Source organism: Arachis duranensis, chromosome 6, assembly GCF_000817695.3.
Source record: "Arachis duranensis cultivar V14167 chromosome 6, aradu.V14167.gnm2.J7QH, whole genome shotgun sequence".
NCBI lineage: Eukaryota > Viridiplantae > Streptophyta > Magnoliopsida > Fabales > Fabaceae > Arachis > Arachis duranensis.
The window spans coordinates 5,308,390-5,324,257 of NC_029777.3; the positions used below are offsets into that span (position 1 = coordinate 5,308,390).

Here is a 15,868-nt window from a genome sequence, read left to right on the forward strand (position 1 = left end):
CTAAAATGTTTGTAGTGTTGTTATTATTGTTGAAATTATTGGTTGAAAAAGGATTGCAGGTGATGGGGTTAGCGGTTAGGAATAAAGGGATTGTGGGATACCTACGTAACACGGACACTTTGCTTAGTTGTCGTGTCTGCGTGTCGGACACATTTTGAATATGACACTCACCGACACTCGTCCGACACGCATGTCTGCTGTGTACAAACGGTGTCTCAATAAAAAATGAAAAATTATTCTTCGACACACTTGGACAGACCTAAATATCATCACGTGTCTACGTGTCCGATCTTATTCTTAATATATATTCTTAAACTAAATTTAGATATAATATATATTATTATTTATTAAAACAAAAAATATTTTAAATACTAGATATAATTAAAATAAGACATTAAAAATAATTTAAGAAATTAATTTATATTTTAATATCAATAAAATATTAAAATATCATTACAGTTTATCTAAAGAATACTTTATATTTTATATGTATGCGTGTCCCCGTGTCATGTAAGATTTTAAAATTCGCGTGTCGGCGTATCCCGTGTCGTGTCCCGTGTCCGTGCATCATAGTGGGATACAAATAAAACGATTTAAACGTTAAAGATATAAATATAATTTATTCCAAATATTGGAGACAAATAATATTTTACTCAAAAAATTATATCATAAAAGAGTTTATAGTATAACATAATGATATAATATAGTATAATAAAAATTAATTCTAACAAAGTTTGACTCATATAAATTTTATTTAAAAAAATATTTCTTTTCGTCAAATAAAATTTTACACTCATTTATATAAGTTAAAGAAAAAATTAGAATAAATTCAATTATTTGTAATAATTCTTCTAAAATTATAATTTAATTTCTAAAATTAAGTAATCTAAAGAAAGATATAATATATAGGTTATTTGATTTATAACATAAAATATATCAAAATAGAATAATATTTTAATAAACATAGTTAATGATAAAGAAATAATGGGATAGTTTTTCTTACAAAATAATTTAATAGTGATATTAAATTTATTAATTAGAAGATAATGCTAATGGAGATTATTGATTAAATTTATTATTAATATTAATTAGAACGTAATATTAGTGGAGACTCTTAAATGAATAGAAATAATTAAAAAAATTACAACATAAAAAAATGCTTTATTACAATAGAGTAATAGATGAGAAACTAGATGAAATATTAATAAAAATAAAAAATATTTATACAATAAAATAAGATTAAAACAAAATTTAAAAAAATAAACTAAAATTTATATATAATTTACATATAAAAAATTTAAATTAGGGAGCAATTCCTACTATGTGGCATTGTGGCTCCGCCACTGGATGAGAGGTTGACTTTTAGTTGTAATACAATTTGTATATCAACTTTTATATAGATAAAATAATTTTTTTAGGTGAACGCAATGCATTTGGCAAAAGGTAAGAAGGATAACATTTATTAAAAATTAATTTGTTAATAAAAAATAAAAAATAAAAAATAAAAAATAAATTAAACCATAAATTCTAAATTTTAACTATGAATATAAAATATAATAAACAAAAAAACTAAAAATTGTTTAATTAACAAAAATTATCACATGAGAATTTTAAGAATGAGCTTTTTTATATGTATCTAAAATGATAATACTTACAATAAAAACTTTATTGTTAATTGCAAAGATTAGAAGATTATGTTATTGTTTGTAGATACATTAGTATTAGTATAATAATATTCAAAAGCATAACAAAATAAGAGCTTAACTAGTCTAAGCAATTTTCATCAGGCAGATAACTTAAGTTCTCAAAAAGCTTTTTTTTTTTAATACAAAATACAAAATTTCTTCATACATATAATGCATTGTACAGCTTTGGCAAGTCTTGCCATGATTTGCATATCTTTTTAATCCGAATCTATAATTTTACCACGACCTCTTCTCATGTACCTTCTAGGTGAACTTTGTACTTCTATATTCAATTGTATATTTGCATGTATTCATTCATTACTGCAAATACCAATAGGCACCCAACAGTTATGTTTCCTCGTACCAGGAGGCCTCGACGAGGAATGATGGTGCTCGAGGATAACTGAATTTGCCTCGTACTAAAAATGCACCCAAAAAAACACCCCCTTTCAGCACCAAATATGAAATTAGCCACCCCATTAAAAATGAGATTTTAATTGGTTCAAGCATCACTGTCTTCTTTATCCAAAGTAGCTGATAGATAGCTCAAGATGAAGCCATCTATATCTCCCTCAAGGACAGAGTCAGGGTCTGAAACCTCATAATTAGTTCTAAGATCTTTCACCATACGATAAGGCTGCATCGTAAATTAATTAAAATAAAAAAGGTTATGCAATTGCTCATATCATCAAAACCTGACGGAAAAAAGAAGGGGGAGTATAGAATTTCAAACCCTACATGGAGCACATAACTGCGTATCTGACTGCCCCAAGTTATGTCCGTGAGAGATTGTGTATGTTGCGAATTCAACTGAGCCTGGCGTGCCATCTCCAGTTGGTCTAATCTTGACTTAAGCACAGCCATCGCAGAAGCCTTATTCTGATGTTGGGATCTATTTCCAAATCACAAGCAAACACAAAATTAATGAATGCAGCACAATCTATGAATGACCTCCCCAAACCAACACAAAATGCCCAAATTTATTTCTTACCTTTCATTCTGACAAGTTGCAGTAATTCCTGTAGGAATATGAATTATTCTTATTGCACTTTCAGTTGTATTAGCATGCTGGCCACCGGGACCACCAGAACGAAACCGTTCAATTCGAAGATCAGATTCATTAATTTGTACACGACTAGATCCATCACCAAGGATTGGAATCACAGCTACTGCAGCAAATGAAGTATGCCGGCGCTTATTACTGTCAAAAGGTGATATTCTCACAAGTCTGTGGACTCCTACTTCTGCTTTTGCATATCCAAATGCAAATTCACCATCTACTTTAATTGTAGCTCGCTGAAAATGAAAAAAACTAATCTGAATTCAGAAACTAGCAATTCTTCCCTTCAAAGAAAAGTCTAGTCACATGAAAAGTCCACGAGTACTGCAGACCTAAAATATGTTAAACTAAATCCTCATGAAAATCTTGCTTGAAACTTAAATGCTCATTATACAAGTACTTGAAAATCAGAAACCATAGCTACACAAAACACGTTGGTCCTGAATCCAAGATTCCAAGCACACAAGAAATCTGTAGAAATGTAAAATAACTTAAAAAAAGACTCAGGAAGGATGGTGAGAAGGAGAACCTTGATTCCTGCAATCTCACCAGGCATTTCATCTATTACAGTTACATTATACCCACGTCGGTGGGCCCATGATTTATACATCTGCATAACCATTGCAGCCCAGTCCATGCTCTCAGTACCCCCGGCCCCAGCCTGAACCTACATTAAATAATAAAACAAGCAGTTTCAAATTTCAATAGTTAAGCACAGCTTAATTTTACTGTTCTACTGATGTTGGACAAGGGAAAGGATACACGTTGCAGCAGATTATTGTGCAGCATGCTAACACCAAGAGCCATAGTGACAACTGGGAACTTAAAAAGAATGCTTTTAAAGATTTGAAAAATATAAAATAATCAACAATACTAGCAATTTATGTTAATCCATTGTAACAACCTCGATGAAGCAAGAACAAGAATCCTGCTCCCCAGCTAGCAGTGCCTCTAGCTCTTTTTCCTTTGCGTTTTTTCTCATGTCACGCAAAGCTTTCAATGATTCCTGAAAAGGAAAAGAATTGTGAAATGAAAATAAATTGACATCTAATATAAGAAAGGATCTAATTAACACTTCAAACATCAGAGAGTTTAGACTATCAATGCTTGTTTCAACTACAAATTTTATCTTAAAACATAAAGCTCACTGATCTATTTGAATTGTCTAGATAGATGCTCTTGCTCCTAACAACAAATAAACCCACCATGTCCAAATCAACTTGATTAATCAGTTGTATCGTTCTAAACTTGTTGGCATACATTGTAAGCCTTATGAAACAGTGACACTCATAAAATCAATAACAAAAGAGTAACATGCCTAGGTGATGAGGAAGTGAGTGCCGCACGCACCGATTCCAATTCCGAGTCATTCTCATCACGAGCAAGCTTAATCATGTCAATATGCTCGAGTAACTCTTGCTCAAGCGCATTCACCTCTTTCACCTTTCCCATTAGGGTTCCATGCTCTCTGCTAATGTTACCAGCGTGCACAGGGTCATCCCAAAGATCTGCCTTATTCAGCTGCACAGATAACATATCCAACCTTACCTTCAATTTCTTCCACTGTCACAACACACCACACCACGGAATTATTAATCAGCAAGCAAGTAATTCTTGAAACAGAAGGAGGTTGACGTAGGTACCTGTAAGCGGCGTTTGATGAGATGAATAGATTGGGCAACCGCAGAGGCATGGCTCTTCCAATCGCTTTCGTTATCGTCTAGAATGTTCCAATTGTTGGCGAGAATTCCCTCCACCGTGAGGCCATCGGAGGTTGAGCGTTGGGCGGCGGTGGCGGCGGCTTCAGAAGCGAAGAACCGACGGCATGTGGATTGGTGGTGTTGGCGATGCGAATAACCATAACCGTAGCAGCGATTTTCAGTTAAAAGGGAAGTTGAGCGAAAGCAAACGGAGTGAAAGAGGTTATCTGAGAAGTGGCGGCGATGGTTGATGGTTTGGGAAGAATCAAAGTAGTTAGTGAGAAACAATTTAAAATTGTTGGAGCTCAATAAACGACTCCTCAGTGATCTTCGTAGAAAAATGGACATGCTCAACGCTATTCTTATTCTATTCTCCTTCCTTTGAAGCTTCAACAACCAACGTACTCGATCCTATTCAAGAACACTTCTCCAACTTCAACTCACCAAAGAAGAATATGCTCCTGCTGCTGCTTCGAGGGTTTTTTTTTTGTTATATCTTGGTAAATGGGCTTGACCCTGATTATAAATATGGGCTTTTCAAGCCCAATTTGAAGCAAAAGAAATAATTCGGGTCCAGGTAGGATATTAGCCCGCTTAATTTAATAATCTCTGCCAATGAGCCTTAGTTCACATGGCATATTTCTCCCTCCCTACTTCAAAGGTCTAGGGTTCAAATCCTAAGATTGCAATTGAGGAAAAAATGTGGTAAAAGTGTAAAAAGTGTGTGAGTGTATTGTGTACTTAGAATTGAAGGTTGTCCAATCCATTAGGATACCTAAGATTGGGAGTTGTCCAATCTACTCATCCGTTCTCGCAGGATGAGCTTTAAAAAGCATAGCAATGTGACACTCTAGGGTGTTTCTAAACATAGCGTCTTGACTAAAAATCCCACCATTTCTCCCCTTTCTAAATTGCCTTTCTCAATGTAGGATTATCTTTATATCCAAGCAAATTTTGTTGAAGTCTTTTCCTTACTTCAATTGAAGTGGTGATCATCTAGCTCATTAGTTTGCCGGTGGACTTCCTTTTGTAACTTGCAGAATGTTCAAAAAATCAAATTCAGGGAAATTTTTTTATGAAGTTAGTTTAGGCCCTAACGAGTCAAACAATACATATTGGTGTTCAAATTAAAGTCTATAAAATTGAACGATATACAAGAAACGAAAAAACAAGATTTATTAATAAAGAAATCACTTGAATTATTAACAACTACTTTCATAAATAAAATCAGCAACGTGGACATAATACCAATTGTTATTCTCCTCAGTGTGGGGAGCCATGCCCCCCGAATATTTGATAAAAAACATTATTTACTACGTACTTTGTTTAAGGAGTAAATTGGTTTAGTTGATTATGTCTTGCACTAAATATTTAGTTATCGCAGGTTCAACTCTAGTCTCTCACATTGGTTCAATGTGCTTCATTGTTAAGATATACCAAGCAACACAAATCCAAGGGTAGTAAACTAGTTAGCAAATCTAAACATAGTGTTTTTAACCTTCAATACTCTGTCTCTTCACGTGAAAACAAGAAAATAACTAGCCATTTTTAGTTGAATTTACGTGAGTTTATCCCATAGAAAAAAGAGAACCTATGTATTTGTCCTAGAAATACCAATGATTAATCCCCGAGGCATCACAACATGAGATTCCCTGAAGAAGCAGGTACGGTCAAGGAGCAACAAGTACACATACCTAAGAGATACATAAGCGACAAAATCGATTTATATATAACAGAAATGATGAAAATGACGACCACTTATTCCGATTGATATGTTTCGTCTCCAGCATCAGCAATTGATTTTGGCTTCTTGACTATGAGAACTGGGCACTTAACGTTCTGTGCGCAGTGACTACTCACACTTCCAAGAAAAGTCCTATAGTTCAGTTCCAAAACCAAAACACAACTTACTATTACACAAATTACAAAATATATTAAAAAAAATTTTAACTAACTTGTATTTTAAGATACATTTTAAGAGTATAATAATATATTTTTTTAATACTTTTGAGGTATTAAATGCATTCAATGCATCAAAAATATAAAAGAATTAATTTTTACAATAAATTTTTATAATGTATTAATAACTTCTGTCTTTAAAACACAAGTTAGCAAAACAAAACAAAAAAATATTTTATCATGTTTATGTTATGGTGTTTATAGTATTTTAAAAAATATTATTAAATTAAAGTTTTTTATTATTAAACATTTTTCAACAAATATTACTAAAATATAAAAAATATGTGATTTTAATTTTAATAACACTTACATACTCAAATAATGACAAGCTTACTAGAATCTTTTTTTAAAAATAATTATTTAAATCAATTCTCGACACTTTTAAAATTAGAGATTTCAAAATACATAAAACAATGAGCAAATGACGCATATAAACCAACTAGAAGCTGGTTTTACACAATTTCACCAAAGATAAAAATGTTACAAGGTTCTACTCAGAGTACTTTTCTATATAGTTCGAATTAGAGCCACTCGAATTTCACATACCATAGTAATTCGAGTCACTATAATTCAAATTATGCCACTCATCATAGTAATTCGAATGAAACTGATTCGAATTACACACACTAATTCGAATCACCCTGATTCGAATTACACACACTAATATATACTAATTCGAATTAGCATCATTCGAACTAACCCACAATTTTGTGCCCATAGTAATTCGAAACAGCCTGTTTCGAATTACTTCCTGTTTTGGCTGCCGTTGGTAATTCGAATCCTACTCATTCGAATTACATGGCCCTTGCCTATATAAAGAGTTCGAATAACCTCATTCGAACCACTATTCTAAATCCATTCCCCACCAAATCCCAGAGAAAAGGACTCCGTACGACTCCAACAAAGGCTTGAGCAGAAATATTTAGCCGATGGGGATAATCCGGACCAACTTTATCTTTTGGATGGAGTAGCCCGTATAGTTGGTGTTATCAATGAAGAGGTTAGTGCGAACATCATCCACTATATGGATCGGGTGTTATCAATATTTAGCCTATCATGGATCGGGTGGATGATGTTCGCTAACCTCTTCATTGATAACACCAACTATATGGGCTACTCCATCCAAACGATAAAGTCGGTCCGGATTATCCCCCATCAACTAATATTCTACTCAAGCCTTTGTTGGAATCGTACGGGGTCCTTTTCTTTGGGATTTGGTGGGACATGGATTTAGAATAGTGGTTCGAATGAGGTTACTTCGAACTCTTTATATAGGCAAGGGTCATATAATTCGAATGAGTAGGATTTGAATCACCAACGGCAGCCAAAACAGGGAGTAATTTGAAACAGGCTATTTCGAATTACTATGGGCACGAAATTGTGGGCTAGTTCAAATGATGCTATTTCGAATTAGTATGTGTTAGTATGTGTAATTCAAATTAGGATGATTTAAATTAGTGTGAGTTAGCGTGTGTAATTCAAACCAGTTTCATTCAAATTACTATAATGAGTACATGCAGGCATAATTCGAATTATAGTGATTCGAATTACTATGATATGTGTAATTCGAGTTGCTCTGATTCGAGCTACATAGAAAAGTGCTCTTGGTAGAACCTTATAACATTTTTATCTTTGGTGGAATTGTATAAAACCAGCCTCTAGTTGATAGTTGATTTATATGCGTCATTTGTCCTAAAACAATTTCTAACTTTTATTTTTGTACTTTTCCATTTAATCTAAAGAATAAAGTAAAAAATATCTTTGAAAATTTTTAAATATCACAAAACAACCCTAAAATCCTTTTAAAATTTCTAAACTAATTATTTTGATTAAAAGAATAAAATTAGGGCAACAGAGATAAATGTTAAGGACTTTTTATATATTTTAAAATTTAAAAAATTAAAGCATAGGAACATGAGCACCCAACTTTTCAGCCATCTCACAAATCACGTCCCTTGGATCGCCATCCTCTACTCTCGTCTCCACCTTAACCTATTATTCACCCTTCCAATATTAATTATTAATTATTTATACTTACATACATAGATAAGCTTCACCTTCACATGGAAAGAAAGTGACGTGTAACAAAGCACTGATTAATTAATTAAACAAACAGTGAACAAAGTAATATATGACAAATGTACGGACACCATTATCATCAGAAGAACAAATCCAACAAAATACGACAAATATTGAAGGGAACGAGATATACGTGTTGGATATCTTTACACAATTTCTTGGCTTTCGCTAACACGCAATCTGCCACTTCTTGGCTATATCTTTCCATGGCTGCCGTTATTTCCGGCGAATACAGATTTGCTGATGAAAAGTGAAAACCAAACACAAAACAAAATAGTAATTTCGATTAGCAAGTTTAGTTTTAATTATTGAAGGGTAGTAAAGAAAAACAAATAAGATACCTGGATGAATTTCAGGATCATCTAGTGCGGCTGCGGTTTCAAAGGGCATATAACCGCCACGTGGTGGGTTTACATAGAGAAGGATAAGGTTATTTTTGGAATTTTGGAAGACGAGGTTGTTGAGGCACCATGAGAGGGCATACATGCTCTCATCGCCTTCGTCCACTGCTACCAGAACCCTCCGTTCGTTCTCTGCCTCTTCTGCCATTACTGCTTCGTGCTTGATTTAGGAAAGATTGGGAGTGATGACACCGCTACTTTCACTTCTCTTGTGTTTTGACTAATTATGTTGAAGCTACTACTATCAGCTGACTCTAGTGAAATTATTATTTTCTAATTAGAGTGTATAAACGCTTTTTTATATTATTGGACGATGAACCATGGAGAGGTGTGTGTTATCCAAACTCCAAAGTGTACGCACTAGAATGAATTTGACCAAAATATGAGTTATTCAGTAGAATCTGTTGGCGGTTTGGCTTCCTGGTTTTCATATTTGACGGTATTACCACATGTCCAATAGGACAATATATTTAGGGTAAATCGCATATAAAACAATTGTGTTGTTTGGAGGCTCATTAATTTAAATATGGAAAATATTTTGGTGTATTGGGTGAAAATGGATTTACTGTGTGTATTATAAATAAATGGACGTGTTAGATGAAGGGGTAATACGCAGAGGGCGTGGTGCCTTCAACACGTAGGGGGTGTGGAGGCTAGGTGGCATGTTGTGGTTGAGCCACGTAAGCAGCACGCAAGAGGCGTGCTGACGTGGCAGAATGTCGTTGGCCAGGAAGTGCAGCACGTGGCAGCACGCAAGGGGCGTGTTAGGCTTAGTTTGATAAAGCTTTTGCTTTTTAAAAGTAGCTTATGAAAGCTGTCTTTTAAAAGACAGCTTTTTAAAAGCTGCAGCACTTACGTTTAGCTTTATCAAACTAAGCCTAACACGCCCCTTGCGTGCTGCCACGTGCTGCACTTCCTGGCCAACGACATTCTGCCACGTCAGCACGCCTCTTGCGTGCTGCTTACGTGGCTCAACCACAACATGCCACCTAGCCTCCACACCCCCTACGTGTTGAAGGCACCACGCCCTCTGCGTATTACCCCTTCATCTAACACGTCCATTTATTTATAATACACACAGTAAATCCATTTTCACCCAATACACCAAAATATTTTCCATATTTATAATATAAATAGATAGAAGTTCATAACTAATATGTGATAGAGATGTATTTGTGTTGAAATTTGTGAAGATTAGGTTGAAAAATAAAAAATATATGAAGATTGTGTTAGATTTTATGAAGGTTAGGAAGAGAAGTTAGAAATATATGGAGATTTTAATGGCAATATAATAGCGGGAAATATGTGCGGGAAAATGAAAAAAATTTGGTAAGCATAAGCCAGCTTTGAAAAGCCCCCTCCTAGATGCTTTCAAAAGCACCCCTAACTTTTAAAAGCCGCAAGTACAAGCACTTGAGCTTTTTAATTTACCAAACGCAAAATGACGTGCTTGTGCTTTTTAAAAGCACAAGCACCTCCTGAAAAAGCTTTACCAAACCCAGCCTTAGTACTGGAAGTGGTTTATTAAAAGTTGTTTTTAATTTGATTTACCAAACATAAATGCTACAACTTTTAAAAAGCCATCTTTTAAAAGTTAACTTTTATAAGCTACTTTTAAAAAGTAAAAGCTTTACCAAACTAAGCTTGAGTCAGCACGCAGGGGGCGTGCTGACGTGGCAGGGGCATGGTGAGTCAGCACGTGGGGGGCGTGCTGACGTGGCAACGAGTGATTGGCCAGGAGGTGCAACACGTGGGGGGCGTGATGAGTCAGCATGCAGGGGCGTTCTGACACGTGTCAAAGCGTGATTGGTTGAGACAGGCAGCACGTGGGGGGCATGTTAAGTGCACTGCTCTATATAAGGAAGAGCTCGAGAGTGTTTTCCATAGTGAGTGAGATTTGAGTGTGTTGTGAGGATTCTTTGAGGCTGTTGTTGGTGTAATAATGGAGGGAACTGCAAATTTGGTGGTGTATCGCAACGGTGAGATAATACGTAATACTCATGAGGGAGTGAGGTTTGTGTCCCAGAATCCGTTTTTGTTTGTGGTTCCATGTACGATGACACTAATGGAGCTGCAGAACGGCCTCTGTCAAAGCATGGAGAATGGTACGTTAATGAGAGTGAGCAGAATTTTGTACCGAAATTCGGTTGTGGTTTTTGGTGGTCTAATACAGTTTGATGCCATGTCGATCACTGATGAAGCGAGTATGCAGAAGATGTTTCAAATTCACCAGCAGACTCAGATGCGACACCCACAGATTGCGGTGTACGTTGATTTTGAAACTGTAGAGGCAGTGGCGGTTCAGAATGATATAGATATACATGATGATAGAGCTGCAGTGTACCAAGGAATGAATAGTGACAGCGAAGATGACTTCGAAGCCACTTATGAGGCCGGCGACGAAGATGAGGATGGTAATGTGGGAGTTGAGGCAGCAGCAGAGAATGTAGTGGTGGGTCCGTCGAGCAGTCAACCGATGGACGTTCCACCTTTTATGCGTGAGTTGGATCTCGAGGCCATGCATGCCCCCAAGTTTCCGGAATATACAAATATAGGTACGTGGTGACTAAATGTTAGTAAAGATATGTATTTTAAATTTTAAGTTGATTTTTTTTACTATTTTTTAATTTTGTTGACATAGGCGTTGCCGATGGTGAGGACGGGGAGTTCCGGATTGGAATGGAATACAGTTCTAGAAAGTCGGTCGTCGCAGCAATTAGAAGTTTCACTATTGCTAAAGGAGTTGACTATGAGGTGTATGAGTCTGAGTCACAGACGTTCTATGCAAAATGCAAGATGTACGGGCGCGAATGTGACTGGCTTATCCGAACTAGCTTGATACGAAAAAAAAGGGTTGTTGGGAGATACGAAGATACAACGGTAGCCACACGTGCACGATCGGAACAATTTCACAAGATCATTCCAAGTTGGACTCAGATACAGTTGCTGATGCTATAAGGCCATTGGTCGAGACGGACCCGTCCATCAAGGTGAAATCTATAATTGCGGAAGTCCAGTCAAGGTTCAACTATACCATTAGTTACCGAAAGGCTTGGTTGGCAAAGGAGAAGTCCATAGCCAACGTTTTCGGTGGTTGGGAGGATTCTTACCAAGCCTTGCCATGGTGGCTATCGGTGATGGTGCAGAAGATGCCTGGTTCAGTTGTCCAAATAGAAATACGACCACTGTACAACGGGAATGAGGAGGCGCAAGGTGTAAAAATACTTCATCGTGTATTTTGGAGTTTCGATCCATGCATTTGGGCATTCAGGCATTGTAAGCCCCTGGTTCAGGTTGACGGCACACACCTATACGGAAAATACAAAGGTACACTTCTAGTCGTTGTTGCACAAAATAGGAACCAGAACATTGTGCCTATCGCCTTTGCCTTGGTGGAAGGGGAGACAGCTGATGCGTGGCACTTCTTTCTCAGGAATCTGCGAATGTATGTTGTTAGAAAAGATGGTGTGGGTATGATCTCAGGCCGACATGAGTCAATACGGGCAGCAGTAAATCGTTCCGGTGGCGACTGACAACCTCCAAGAGCATGGTGAATGTTTTGTATAAGACACATCGGCAGTAACTTCTTAAGGGCATTCAAAGTCCCTCACTTGCAAAAGCTTGTTGTCAACATAGGGTATTCAATAACGGTGGAGGAGTACAATATCAACTATAAGAGGTTGGAAGAGCGAGGCGAGGCATATGCCAGGTGGTGCGATGCCATTGGACTCAGACATTGGGTATTAGCATTCGACGAGGGACATCAATGGGGCCATATGACAACGAACCTTGTCGAGTGCATTAACTCAGTCTTGAAGGGTGCCCGTAATCTACCTGTGTTGGCGCTGGTCTGAGCAACATATTATAGGTTAAATGAACTTTTTACGCGGAAGAGTGTCGAGACTCACAAACGCAAGCGTGCTGGATATACGTACTCCGCATTTGCGCAACAGCGGATAGAAGCAAGCATGCAACAGGCTGGGAATATAGTTGTGCACCACTTTGATAGACGAAATGAGGTATTTGAGGTGCGCAAAATGACTACTGGAAAGGTGCTAGTTGTTGATCTTGCGCGACGGACGTGTGATTGTGGGCACTTTCAGGTTGAACGAATACCATGTCGCCATGTTATTGCTTGCTGTGCTAACCAGCGTCTCGATTGGCAGTTGTATGTGCATCATGTGTACAAGATGACAGAGGTTCGTAAGGTATATAAGTTTGAGTTCACACCATTAGGTGATCCCGATACATGGCCCCCTTATGAGGGACCCACATTGGTTGCTAATCCCGCGCAGAGGCGAACGTCTAAAGGCAGGCCCAAACTGACCCGATACTTGAATGAAATGGACTCATGCGACATACGTGGTCCTCGGATATGCCGTCTCTGTGGTGCTCAGGGTCATAGTCGGAGTAGGTGTCCTCAGCGTGTTGGACCGAGTGGTGCTGCTTCGTAGCTTAATATTGTCATTGTTGTATTTTTTATTTCTATTTTGTTAGTCAATGATTTTGAAGTTAGACGTGTTTGTATTTTTTAATTGAAGTTTATCCATTGATATTAAAATAGTCGCTTAACAGTGTCATTAACTGATTACATAAGTTAATTAAACAAACATTAAACACGATTTACATATGTTAACAAAACAAACATTAACTGATTACATAAGTTAATTAAACAAACATTAAACACGATTTACATTAAGTTAACAACCATAGCTCACTTCTTTCCAACGAACCAGTGCAGTCCCTTACGCATAATGCCCGTCCCTAACCGCGATGGAATATCCTATCAGGTGAATTTCGCTCCGTCCGTAGGTCATATGGGTGACCTCGAACTGAGTCATCCACCGCCAGAGCTCCCGACCCGCCTGCCTCTGTAGGAGCGGCTGACCCACCTGCATCTGTCGGAGCGGCCGACCCGCCAGCCTCTGTCGGAGCGGCCGACCCGCCTGCCTCAGCTGGTGCAGATGAACCGGGGTTGAACGTGTCAACAACTGCGTATCCTCGCTGACGCTGAGTAAAACCACTATCACATGGGCATATGCAGTCGACTTGTCTGTGAATAAAGTTGACCCTAACAAACAGAAGATATGACATCTGACGTATCTCCTGATAGACTCGTCAGTGTCCAACAGCTCTGCGTCTCTAATACGTCGAACCCATCCAAGCTTTACATAAGACTTCGCATTACCACTGACTGATGGCTCACGACCGAATATCGCTATGCCCTGACTTTGAACGAACTCGCCACTACTATCTGTCCATCCACTGATAGCCTCTCCATCAATGGGTAGTCCGAATATATGCGCGACATCCTCTAATGTCACTGTAACCTCACCGATCGACAATACAAAGGTGTGAGTTTCAGGCCTCCACCTTTCAACCAGAGTAGCTAACATGGGGTGAAATCCTCTTATGACTCCAATTCTAGAGACATGGTAGAATCCCGTGGCGCATAAGTAGTTCTCCACTATCGGATTCCACGTCTGTGGCGGATCCAGTTTACGCACCAACAAATTCCGGTTAGGCTGCATCAACAAAGATATCTGTTACATTATTTAAATAATAATCCTTATAAATATATTGATAAACATTCACATATTTATTTTAATATCTTATTTATTAAAATATTCAACATAGCTTATCTATTTATTTATTTATTTATTTATTAAAAATTTAAATTCTTTATTTATTATAATATTTATTTTGTAAATATATTTTATAAGCCTTACTTATTTAATTTATTATAATATTATTTATTTATTAACATATGCATATTTATGTTAAAAAATTCAAAATATTTACTATTTAAAAAATTTATGCATATATTTATTAGTATACAAACCGTAAATATATATGTATATATTATATATTATTATTATTATTATTATTATTATTATTATTATTAAATTGATATAAATGAGCGATTTTTTTTTACTCATGCATGAAAAACTAATATTTTTCTACTTTTTTGCAACATACATTTTTTGTTTATTAACAGAATATATATTTATTTTACTATAGCATTTTTATATTTTATTATAAAATTTTTATTACATCACTAAAATTAATCTCAAAATAACAAAAAATAAATATACTATACTATGTTAAATAACAAAAAATAACAGAAAATTAAAACACAATAAAAATATAATGTACCAACTTATATAAATTAGATAATCCAAATAATTTATAATATGTTCTTCCGGAGCACAATAATTACGAACCATCTTTTAAAATAAATACAAAAAAAAAATTTTTCTCCTATTTTCTAATCTTCCTCTTTTTTCCACTGCAACCTTCCTTCTCCTCTTTGTTGAGCACTAATCTCCCTTGTAGTTAGAACACACTTAGCAACCCTTCTTCTACTCTCCAAAACATTACACACTACTACTATTGTCCATAAAATAACCGAGAGACTCCTTATATAGAGCCCCTATTCTCTGCTTGCTGCTTCTTGGAGTGGAGGATTGTCTCCTGCATGGAAGCACAGTCAACACGCCCCCGTGGTGAAGACCGCCTTGGGAATCTGTGCTGCCACCTCCACCACGCCCCCCATGGTGTCAAAATTCTGTATGGCTGCCACGTCACCACGTCACCACGCCCCCGGCATGGTGCTTTCCCGATGACACGCGGCCTCACCACGCCCCTTGCATGGTGTTTGGACGATGACACGCGGCTTAGCTGCTTGGTCAACACGTCCCCTGCGTGGTGCTTCGGTGATGACACGCGGTTTGGCTGCTTCGACAGCACGCCTCCTACGTGGTGGCTGCTACCTCCATCCTCCGATAAATCACCCCACTTCCCAATAATCTCCCAAAACACCAACCACCTCTTCATATGAAAAATAATTTCTGTTGTTTGGATGGGAATAGAATTGCACAAATAAATTGTTTTTTTAATTATTTAAAAATAACATTATATATATATATATATATATATATATATAAATTTTTTAAAATTAAGTTCATCTTAATAATATAGATT

At 36.6% G+C, this 15,868-nt stretch overlaps 4 protein-coding genes across 4 annotated transcripts; 2 read left to right on the forward strand and 2 right to left on the reverse strand.

Moving 5' to 3' along the window:
* Nucleotides 1-1,955: 1,955 nt before the first annotated feature.
* LOC107492165 (peptide chain release factor PrfB2, chloroplastic) lies at nt 1,956-4,960 on the reverse strand. The gene is made up of 7 exons (XM_016113158.3): nt 4,389-4,960; nt 4,096-4,308; nt 3,650-3,751; nt 3,275-3,412; nt 2,677-2,981; nt 2,424-2,577; nt 1,956-2,322 (listed from the first exon to the last, which is right to left on the reverse strand). The coding sequence occupies exons 1-7, from the start codon at nt 4,791-4,793 to the stop codon at nt 2,188-2,190; spliced, it is 1,452 nt and encodes a 483-aa protein (XP_015968644.1). The 5' UTR covers nt 4,794-4,960; the 3' UTR covers nt 1,956-2,187.
* Nucleotides 4,961-5,960: 1,000 nt separating this feature from the next.
* LOC107492166 (uncharacterized) lies at nt 5,961-9,339 on the reverse strand. Its single transcript, XM_052262911.1, has 4 exons — nt 8,825-9,339; nt 8,617-8,723; nt 8,319-8,396; nt 5,961-6,395 (listed from the first exon to the last, which is right to left on the reverse strand). The coding sequence occupies exons 1-4, from the start codon at nt 9,030-9,032 to the stop codon at nt 6,204-6,206; spliced, it is 585 nt and encodes a 194-aa protein (XP_052118871.1). The 5' UTR covers nt 9,033-9,339; the 3' UTR covers nt 5,961-6,203.
* Nucleotides 9,340-10,826: 1,487 nt separating this feature from the next.
* Nucleotides 10,827-12,417, forward strand: LOC107491824 (uncharacterized). The gene is made up of 3 exons (XM_016112743.1): nt 10,827-11,439; nt 11,526-11,696; nt 11,822-12,417. Exons 1-3 carry the CDS (start codon nt 10,827-10,829, stop codon nt 12,415-12,417), a joined length of 1,380 nt encoding a protein of 459 aa, XP_015968229.1.
* A 21-nt stretch (nt 12,418-12,438) lies between these two features.
* Nucleotides 12,439-13,338, forward strand: LOC107491825 (uncharacterized). The gene is made up of 2 exons (XM_016112744.1): nt 12,439-12,732; nt 12,778-13,338. Exons 1-2 carry the CDS (start codon nt 12,439-12,441, stop codon nt 13,336-13,338), a joined length of 855 nt encoding a protein of 284 aa, XP_015968230.1.
* Nucleotides 13,339-15,868: the final 2,530 nt, after the last annotated feature.

What these genes read in the sequence shown, in the direction of transcription:
- LOC107492165 (XM_016113158.3), bottom strand. Translation starts at nt 4,793, where the DNA reads ATGTCCATTTTTCTACGAAGATCACTGAGGAGTCGTTTATTGAGCTCC. An exon ending in GCAACTTGTCAGAATGAAAG is followed by an intron (nt 2,578 to 2,676) that starts GTAAGAAATAAA and finishes ATTTGGAAATAG; the next exon opens with ATCCCAACATCAGAATAAGG. An exon ending in TACGCAGTTATGTGCTCCAT is followed by an intron (nt 2,323 to 2,423) that starts GTAGGGTTTGAA and finishes TTTACGATGCAG; the next exon opens with CCTTATCGTATGGTGAAAGA.
- LOC107492166 (XM_052262911.1), bottom strand. Translation starts at nt 9,032, where the DNA reads ATGGCAGAAGAGGCAGAGAACGAACGGAGGGTTCTGGTAGCAGTGGAC. An exon ending in TGATCCTGAAATTCATCCAG is followed by an intron (nt 8,724 to 8,824) that starts GTATCTTATTTG and finishes ACTTTTCATCAG; the next exon opens with CAAATCTGTATTCGCCGGAA. An exon ending in TGTGTAAAGATATCCAACAC is followed by an intron (nt 8,397 to 8,616) that starts GTATATCTCGTT and finishes GGTGAATAATAG; the next exon opens with GTTAAGGTGGAGACGAGAGT.
- LOC107491824 (XM_016112743.1), top strand. Translation starts at nt 10,827, where the DNA reads ATGGAGGGAACTGCAAATTTGGTGGTGTATCGCAACGGTGAGATAATA. An exon ending in TCCGGAATATACAAATATAG is followed by an intron (nt 11,440 to 11,525) that starts GTACGTGGTGAC and finishes TTGTTGACATAG; the next exon opens with GCGTTGCCGATGGTGAGGAC. An exon ending in CAAGATGTACGGGCGCGAAT is followed by an intron (nt 11,697 to 11,821) that starts GTGACTGGCTTA and finishes AGTTGGACTCAG; the next exon opens with ATACAGTTGCTGATGCTATA.
- LOC107491825 (XM_016112744.1), top strand. Translation starts at nt 12,439, where the DNA reads ATGTTTTGTATAAGACACATCGGCAGTAACTTCTTAAGGGCATTCAAA. An exon ending in ATCTACCTGTGTTGGCGCTG is followed by an intron (nt 12,733 to 12,777) that starts GTCTGAGCAACA and finishes TTTACGCGGAAG; the next exon opens with AGTGTCGAGACTCACAAACG.